The 9,923-nt window shown below is 36.5% G+C and overlaps 1 protein-coding gene across 1 annotated transcript in view; it reads left to right on the top strand.

The window, feature by feature from the left end:
- The window catches only part of TMPRSS11E (transmembrane protease, serine 11E), an 82,219-nt gene that overhangs the window by 52,208 nt on the left and 20,088 nt on the right, over window positions 1–9,923 (top strand). The window contains exons 3-4 of the mRNA XM_006896833.1: window positions 3,272–3,393; window positions 6,673–6,740. Coding sequence (XP_006896895.1) covers window positions 3,272–3,393; window positions 6,673–6,740 — 190 coding nt within the window. The remainder of the gene's footprint in view (window positions 1–3,271; window positions 3,394–6,672; window positions 6,741–9,923) is intronic.

Below are 9,923 nucleotides of genomic sequence, written 5' to 3'. Positions count from 1 at the left end.
TTGGAGAGGTACATCATGCTTGGGAGGGTTGAGGGACAGCGCAGGAGGGGAAGACCCTCTATGAGATGGATTGATTCGGTGACTAGGGTAATCGGGATGGGTGTGTCAGAGGCGGTGCGGTTGGCCCAGGATAGAGCAGGGTTTAGAGCTGTTGTGCATAGGGTCGCTATGAGTCGGGAAGGACTCGATGGCACATAACAACAACAACATAATTTTTTCAGTGAAAACACAGAAACTATACAGAGCACAATATGGTAAACAAATACAAGCTCGTTCTGTGACCTTTGAGGAAAGTAAAAACTGAAAATGTGCATTGTAGATAAAAAGCTTCATTAATATTGAGATTATGTACTTTTATAGACAGCATAATTAATTTTGCAAACTTTGTTGGATATAAACATAACCAAATTCTTATAAATCTTGGATCTAAACTTTAAGATTAGTTAAGAAGGGAATTTAAGATGTGACTTGATGTCACAATTTCATATTTAGAAGTGAATTTTATTAAGTTTCTAAAATTTTTATAGTTATATGTCTCTTATGCATAATTAGAATAGTATTCTGAGACTGTTATCCCAAGATGATACCTAGTCCAAACTGTAGACAAATGTGCTTTCAAAGTTGTGGTAAATGGAGAGCCTTTTAACATTCCAACATAAAGGAGCAATAATTTACAAAGATGATGATGAGCTTTTTTTAATATTTCAGTGAACTAAAACCTTTACATAAAATTATATAAAATGCTAGAGATTTTCTGGCATTTCCCATCACTCTGGCCAATTCAGAGCAAGGCATTGAAAGGGAAGTGAGGAAGGAGAGAAAAATGGCAAACCCCTCACTTTAGTTCCTCACTTAGGTCACTACTGTTGGGAAAGTTGGCTCTCTAATAGGCAGTTCCTCTCTGTTAAGGCCTGCTGAGTTCTTCTAAGCCCTTGGCAAGTACTGACCAGGAATTTCTCCCTCTTTCTCTCACACATCCTAACCTGGAAGGGTAGGATTATTTTTTTAATTTAATTGCAAAAATCCAAACTTTCTGTAAACTTTCTTTAAGATCACAATTTCTTAAAAGAAAAAAAATGTATCTTCAGGGTTTTATAACTACAAAAATTTAAAATAAATTACTTTTCCTATCACTCCAGTACATGCTCTTCACATTATTCCAGTCATCTCAAGAAGGCATTTGCAAAAGAGGTCTGTAATTTGAGAATTAGGCATTGGCTGGAACGTCCGCTCTGTCTTTTCTGCCTGTAGCACTTTAAGCAATTTATTTACATTTCCAAGCCTATAATTTAATTTTCTGTTAAATGTGGTTAATATAGCCTTTACCACAGAGATGACTGTAAATTCAGTAGGCCATCTGAATATGCTTGGCACACAGGTGCTTAATAATTATTTCCTCCTTCTTTGAACTTAAAGAAAGAATGTTCAAGGAGGAAAAGAGAGACAGAAATGGGAAGGAACATAATTTATTTTCTTATAATAAAACCAGACAATTCTCTTGGTCAATAAAATCTTCATAATGCCTGGCAGATTGTCTCTACTTGTAAGGTAATTAAGATTAGTATTTGTTGAGTGAATCACTAAACTGATGAATGAATCCTCTGAGGGCTCTGTATTTTCTTCACGTACAAGGTGTTAGAAGAAAAACTATGTTGTATTCATATATGCAAGAGCCAAAGGCCTGAGTTGCTTAAACTTGATGCAACAAGTAGAGACAGTAGTTCAGGAAGTAAGCTGACAAGCCAACAACAGTCAAGAAGAAAATAAATGAAGTGGTAAAGGAACAGCAGAAAATAAGTAGTGTCCCTGGAGGAATATGCCAGGTGGCAGCTCCAGCTCCTCAGATTTCCTCTATTATTACCACATAATGATTCTCTAGTCTTTTCCTCCCAAGAATTATGCCGGTTTAAAGATTAAGGTGTACTTTATCAAAGCCACAGTATTTTCAATTGCTTCCTATGCATCTGGAAGTTGGGCAATAAGTAAAACGGCCAAAGAAGAATTAATGCTTATGAATTGTGCTGTGGGTAAATAATACTTAATATCTAGTGAATTGTCAAAAGAACAATTAAATCTAGGAGAAAGTACAACAAATTGCTTCTTCAACAATGTTGATGCTTAGTCTCAAATACGTAGGACATATTATCTAGAGGGCCTGTTGTTATTGTTAAGTGCCCACTAGCCAAGTATGACTCATAGCCACTCTATAAACTAAAACCTGCTCTATCTTGTGCCATCTTCATCATCCCTGACACATTAGAGCCAATTGCTGAAGTCACTATGTCAGTCCATCTCATTGAGTATCTTCCTCTCCTTAACTAACCCTCCATATTTCCAAGAATGATGTTACTTTCCAAGGAATAGCCTGGCCTGGTCAGAAAGACAAACAAACAAACAATAAACACCCCCCCCTCCCCCATCATACTGGTAAAAATGGAGGGTCAGCAAAAGAGAGGAAGACCTTCAACAAGATAAACTGGCACAGTGCATGTATAATCTGCATGAGCAAAGAGGAGGAGATAATGAGGATGGCACAGAACAGAGCAAGGTTCTGACCCAATTCACAGGGTCACTGGAAGCCATAGTTGACTTGACAGTACTTAATAACATCCCTTTTATTCCTCCAAAATGCATTTCTCGAAGAAAACTACTTGTGGACAGAAAGCACGTGTAGTTTACTAAATTTGTGGAAACCTTCTTGAGCGATGTAGAAATTTGGTCACCTTGGGGAAGTTCTTAGACCCTTCCCTGGTTGTATGCTTAGATTACATGACTTGACGCCTTTTTGTGGCTAATTCAGAATTGGAGAATGCATGAGTAATGTCCCATAATCACAGTGAAGTGACTGTATGAAACCCTCGGATCTCAAGACATTTCTTACAGCTTTTGCATTCCAAAATGTTGTGATGTTGAAAGTCTTATGATGAGCGTGTGGTTCTCTTTCTTTCTGAGACAGCTATGAAGCACAAAACAGGATGACACATTGGAGTACAGTCATTCCTTTCTATCTTAGTCTTGCTAGAAGTCAAACCAAACAGGGAAGTAAGGATGCTTAACACATGTTGTTGTTGGTTGGTAAGTGCCATCGAGTCTCAGGCGCCTCATAGCGACCCTATGAAGGAGAGTCCTCAATGCTTGGGTGCCTTTCATCCTCTCTCCAGGTTCATAAGGTTTCCGGAGGCAAGCTATTATGGAAGTGGATGCCACTCCTCCTTCCAAGCTTAACGTATATGTGGTCAAAATATTGTGCTTGTTGTCTCTTTTCTTATAGATCAAAGGAACACCCATAATTATTATAGCACACTATCATTCACAAGTGACAAATTATATGATGAGTTTGGAAAAGAAGCCTCCAAAAATTTCACAGAAATGAGCCAGAAAATTGAATCTATGGTAAGCACTTTTTCTTCCTTTCTAGATCAGTTGTCATCCCCTTGTTAGCATAACTTTTCAGTATCTCATCTTCTAAAGAAGCCATTCATAACAACCCTTGTATATCTTTAAAAGATGAGAGGAAACCATACTTAAGAGATATAAGACAAAACTAATAATACATCACCTGGAAAACATGCCTTGTAAAATGGGATTGTGTGACCTTTAGCCTTTCCTCTATGGCCCACTTAATCATTCTTTGATAGCTTGAAACCATACTTAAGAGATATAAGACAAAACTAATAATACATCACCTGGAAAACATGCCCTGTAAAATGGGATTGTGTGACCTTTAGCCATTCCTCTATGGCCCACTTAATCATTCTTTGATAGCTAATGTTATGTTCTTGATCAATAGACTGTTGAAATTCTGGGAATGTTAAGGTGGCCAAAAATATGATTATTGTTTTTAAAAACTTCCTAAAGAAGGGAATTTGAGCAAGAAAGCTCAAGATCGGCCCAATACTTTAACTGTACATCACTCACACAGTCACTGGTTGCTGTTGAGTTGGAACTGACTCATAGCTGGCCTTCCAGCAGGTTATAAATTGTACAGGAGGAAATTGCTCATCTTTCCACCACAAAATAATTGATGGATTTGAACTGTAGGCCTCTTGGCTGGCAACACAACCTCTTACCCACTAGACCACCAGAGCTCCCTAACAAATGTAATCCTAGACAAAGACAAAAACCAGCAAAGACCCATTTCCAGCAAACTCCATTGCTGTTGAGTCACTTCTGATTCATGACAATTCAATGAGCTATGTAGTTGAAGGAGCTCCATTGGGTTTTGGGGGCTGTACTTTTTATGAAAGCAGATCACTATGCCTTTCTTATGTGGTACCACTGTGAGATTTCAAATTGTCAAATCTTTGAATAGTAATAGCTGAAGGCAAATCAGTAAATAAGTATTGATACATGGTCCAGATTCAACAGCAAAATGCACAACTTGTACCCAGGTAGGTGAAACAGTACTTTAACAATGTAAAAAGAGACATCACAAGGTCATTTTCACTTGTGGGTACTGACCTCCCAGCAGATCACTCCCTATAGTTGGTGCAGCATTAATTATCTGCACACACCCTTCTAAGCCACAGATTTTATTTCCTATCATTAGGAAATGATAAAGAGGTGATGTTAGTTAGGAACTATTTGACACATATCATTTACCTAGGGCGATAAGGGAAGGTCGTATTATTAATCCACCAACTTCTATGGGATGTGCTTTGGATCAAGACTGTCTAGGAAAGAGTCAGTCAATGCTTAAATCATCATCAAGAAGTCAGGTTGGTATACTTGCCCCTAAGTGCAAGGTTTATTTGTTGGTTACAGGGAAAGGAAACATGTTTTTCCTTGGACTGCCTCACTATATCAAACACACAGTAATGTTATGGTATTTCTTTCTATTTCTAAGGTAGCATTACTCATTTAAAGGGATGAAACAAATATTTAAAATACTTCAGAAAGTGGAAAAATTAATATAGGCCAAAAGAATAGGGGTTTGAGTTATTAACTCTCACCATTATCAGATTACTAACAGAAACTCATTCTGGTAATTTGTGAAAAGGGTACTAGTTGTATGAAAAGAACATTGGCTTAAAAATCAGAATACTACGTTCTAGTACCTTCTACCAGCAAGCTGTGCATCATTTGGAATACTGCTTAATCATATTAGATAATTTCAAGACTTTTTCCTAGTAGTAGTATACTGTTACCTGTTCAGAAAAATTCTGTTTAAATGACAAGCTTGAATTATTAGAGTTCATCTCATAACTATAGAAACTGACCTTAATTTTAAAGACATTTAAAGAATATAAGGCTTATTTTTATTAGTCACTAAGTTGTTGGTAGTAGCCATTTATTTTTAGTAAACAGCAAAAGCACATTGAAAACAAGACAATCTTGAAGTATTTTCTTATTTTGATATTTAATTTTAAAAAATAACACCAAACAACTTTGGCTAGGATTCTTACTTTCAGCAGTAAGAAATATTGTCACCAAATATATTCTTACACTCTATGAAGAGTAAGCTTTCTAAGAGGTGTTGGTGCAAGGTTTTTAATTCAGATCAGCCTTTTAAAAAATTTTATTTATTTTATTACTGGAATTATTTTAATATTATTTTGTAACATGTTGTTATAGAAGTTTTCAAATATACATGAATATAATGAGAATAGTATAAGGATTTCTTATATTTCAACCATCATGAGAGTTGTTCTTTTTTAAATTTTTTTTCTTTTATACTAGTTTACTTACAAAGTTCGTATACATTGTTTTTCACACCAGGTCTTTCTCATTTCCTTATCCTAACCCTTTCTCCACCCTTCAAATTATGCAACTCTATGATTATCCCACACCAATCTTCATCCCTCTGCTAGATTAGCTTTTTGTACGATATTTTTGTGTGCTGAAATGCTCTCTCTCCATCTCTCTCTCTGCCCATCTCTCTCTCTCTGTAATCTAGCTGTCTATTATCTATCTATCTATCATCTATCTATCTATCTATCTATCTATCTATCTATCTATCTATCTATCTATCTCTATCTATCTATCATCTATCATCCTGTTGTGTACTGTGGAGTGGCAAATTGACCTATAGCTGACCTTCCAGCAGATTTTCAGAGGCAATAAATTGCACGGAGGAGATTGCCCATCCTTTTCCCGCTGAGCAGCTAGTGGCCTTGACCAATATGCCTTTGGGATTTCAGTGCAGCTCCTTGCCTCTAAGCCACCAGAACTCCCTATATTAGTATATATGTATATTTATTTAGTATATTTGTATACTTAGCCCAACTGTTGCTTGGTAAGAGAGCTCTGGTGATCTATGTTGCAATCCCAAAGATACACAGTTCAAATCCAGGATACCAGTTCCACAGGAAAAGGATAAATAGTCTTTTTCCATGTGATTTACTGCTTGAAAGCCCACTGGCGGATCAGCTATAGGTAAGTTTCAACTCTATGGCAGTGAGTTTTGAGGTTTGGGATTTTTTTAAAATTTTTTTTTTTTTACCATTTGGTACAACAACTCCATTTTCTTTCTCTATCTACCACTGAAGTCCCCAGATCCTACAATTTCTAGGGTAATGTTCAGTGGGAATCACTGTTATAATATCAAGAAATATTCCTCAAGCTCAACTATTGTGAAATGTTTGTAGGGTTTGTTTTTTTTTAAGTTTTGAATTAACTTTCAGAATTTCAGAAAATTGTTCTCATTTATATACTTTAAATATTTTTAAACAGGTGAAAAATGCATTTCGTAAGTCTCCATTAAAAGAAGAGTTTGTCAAGTCTCAGGTTATTAAGTTCAGGTATGTTGAACTAAATTACAATTTCTGAATATAATTTTAAAAAGCCCCAAAGCTATTACCTTGGTTAATAATAGATTTTTTTTTTAAAGTTTTATGTTGTAAACCACCTTCAGTAAGTTATGAGCTATAATATGACTAAAAATACATAGACCAAGAAGTGTTTATTAAATTAGGCAAGGTATGCTTCAAGGATATATCCTTTCTCCATACTTATTCAATCTGCATGCTAAGAAAATAATTTTATAAACTCAACTATATTAAGAAGAATGTGACACAGATTGACTTATCAACAGCCTGTGTTATACAGATGGTGCAACCTGACTTACAGATAGTATAGAAGACTTGAAATACTTATTGCAGAAGATCAAGGACTACAGTATAATATGGATTACATCTCAAAAGCAAGAATACAAAATTTCTCACCACTGGACCAATAAACAACATTATGACGAATAAAGAAAAAGTTGTCTATGATTTCATTTGACATGGATCCACAGTTAACACCCATGGTTGTTGAAAAATGGCAGTTGAAAAATCAGAAGATGTGCTACAATGGGAAAATGTGCTGTTAAGGAACTCTCCAAAGTGCTAAATAACAATGATGTCAATTTAAAAGCCAGGATGTGCCTGATCTAAACCATGGCATTATAAGTGCTTCTTTTGCATCAGAAAGTTGAGCAAAGAACAAACATGACTGAAGATGAAGTGATTGATACCTTTGAGTTATGATACTGGTAAAGAATGCCATGAGTTGCCAAAAGAAAAACAAATATCTTGGAGGAAGTGCAATCTTGCTGTTCCAGAAAGCACCAAGGAAGGTGAAACTTTGTCTCACATAATCGGGCATGTTGTTAGGAGGGCTTCCAGCTACAGTCGAGTGTATTAAAATCTCCACTTCTTTGAATAGCAGCTGAGCACTTTTAACAATATGTACTATATAGTTTAGTTGTTCTCTATGCTCAAAAGGAAGCATTTATATGATGATCACTAGGGTAAGAAATCTAGTCGGTGCCTACACTTTAGAATTGTCCTTTGGAAAACTCTTAACTAGGAGAAGTAGAGACCTAGCTCACATTCTTTGTACCCTATATACTTGTTATTATTATTATGTGCTGTTGAGTTGCTTGAGACTCAAAGCAACCCTCCATACAATAGCCCTGAAACCTGCTCTATTCTGTGCCAACTTTACTGTCTCTAACACACCTGCCCTCATTACTCCAGTCATTGAATTAATCCAGCTCATCGATGGTCTTCCTCTCTTTCTCTGTCCTCCACCCTTCCAAGCATTAGGTCCCTCTCCAAGGACTGATCACTCCTTGCAACATGCTCAAAGTATGTCAGATGAAGTCTCAGATTCCTTGCTTCCAAGAAAAAGCCTGGTTTCACCCTCTCCAGGATAAACCTGTTTGTTATCGTACCAGTGCATGGCATATTCAATACTCTTCTCCACCACCAAAGCTCAAAGGCATCAATTCTCTTTCTATCATCCCTAGTCATTGTCCAGCTCTATGACGCATAGCAAGCAATTGCAAAGACTATGGCCTGGACCAGGTACACCTTAGTCTCCATACTGATATTGTTGCTCTTCAGTACTCTAGAGAGGTCCCTGACAGCTAACTTTCCCAATGCAATTCATCTCTTGATTTCCAGGCTGCTGGTAGCAAGACTGTTGATGGTGGAGACAAGCAAACTAAAGCTGTTAACAATCTTTCTCTTCACCAACTATCATAATGTTGCCAATCGGTGCAGTGGTGAGAATCTTTGTTTTTCTTGATGTTGAGCTTCAACCCGTATTGAAGGCTGCAGTCTTCAACCTTCTGCAGCAAGTGCTTCAGGTCCTCCTTAGTTTTAGCAAGCAGGGTTTTGTCATCTGCATAACACAAGCTGTTGATGAGCCTTTTGCCAATCCTGATGTCACATTTCTTCTCAGATAGCCCAGCCTCCTGGATGGTCTGTTCTGCATATAGAGTGAAAAAGTATGGAGGCATTACACATCTCTGGAGTACACTCTTTCTGATTTTGAACCATGTAGTGTTTCCTTTCTCTATTCTAATGACTGCCTCCTGGTCCAAGTATAGGTTTCTTATAAGCACAATCAAATATCCTGGGATTCCCATTCTTTTCAGAGTCAGTCACAGTCTGTTGCGATCCACACAGTGAAATGCTTTGCATAGTCAATGAAACCTAGCCATTCCTCTGGTACTCTCTGCTTTCAGCCAAAATTCATCTAACAGTAGCTACAATATACCTAGTACCACAGTCTTTATTAAACCCAGACCACACATCTGGCAGTTTTCTGTCTAGATACTGCTCCGGTTGTGTTTGGATAATTTCAACATAATCTTGCTTGCATGTTTAATTAACAATATTGTTCAATAATTTCTGCACTCTTTGGGATCACCTTTGTATTACCCTATGTAAAACCGTGTTACAGATGTGATTTGTCTTTAGCTTTTGACTCTTTATTGATTTTTTTTGTTTTCTCTCATTTCATTTCTTCCTACTCCAAATATTTAGTTGAGATGACATTAGTTTTAATGATCCACTACTAATAAACAGACAAATTTAGAGCATATTTGAAAATGTTGATGTTGTTTACTTTTATATTGGTTCACATACAAAATTAGCATGCATTGTATTTCATTCATATACATTGCATTTCACACATTCCTTCATTCTCATTGTGTTTCATATGATCATTCTCATAAATTACATTTTATAAAATTAATCACCATTAATCTATGCCTACCATTACCTCATATTTTCAGGTCACAATTGTATCTTTCCTAATTCCTTCACCCCAAATCCACTAAATTCACCCACTAAATTCTGCCACGCTGTGATTTTCCCGTTCCTATCCTCAGCCTACCTGCTCCCACCCTTTCCCACTTTGGATTTTCGTACACCTCTTACTAGTTAGCCTTTTATTTTTACAATAATGGTCTTATGCAGAGGATATTTTAAATAAAATACTATGGTTCAGGAATAGTCCATTTTCCTATTGCTGTATAAAGGATTGCCATGAGTTAGAAACAACTTAACGACACTTAGTAACAACAGAGGTTTAATTAGCTTACTTGTTAGCACACCTTATTTGTAGTTTATAAAAAGTAGAATAAAAAGAACAAGAACTGTTTTCAATATCAATTCAATGACAGAAATCTCAGAGTTATTTGTTTGTCT

Source organism: Elephantulus edwardii, unplaced genomic scaffold, assembly GCF_000299155.1.
Source record: "Elephantulus edwardii isolate Elephantulus edwardi_28Jun2011 unplaced genomic scaffold, EleEdw1.0 scaffold00192, whole genome shotgun sequence".
Taxonomy (NCBI): Eukaryota; Metazoa; Chordata; class Mammalia; order Macroscelidea; family Macroscelididae; genus Elephantulus; species Elephantulus edwardii.
Note: the sequence above shows the minus strand (reverse complement) of the source record. Positions and strands in the feature narration are given on the sequence as shown.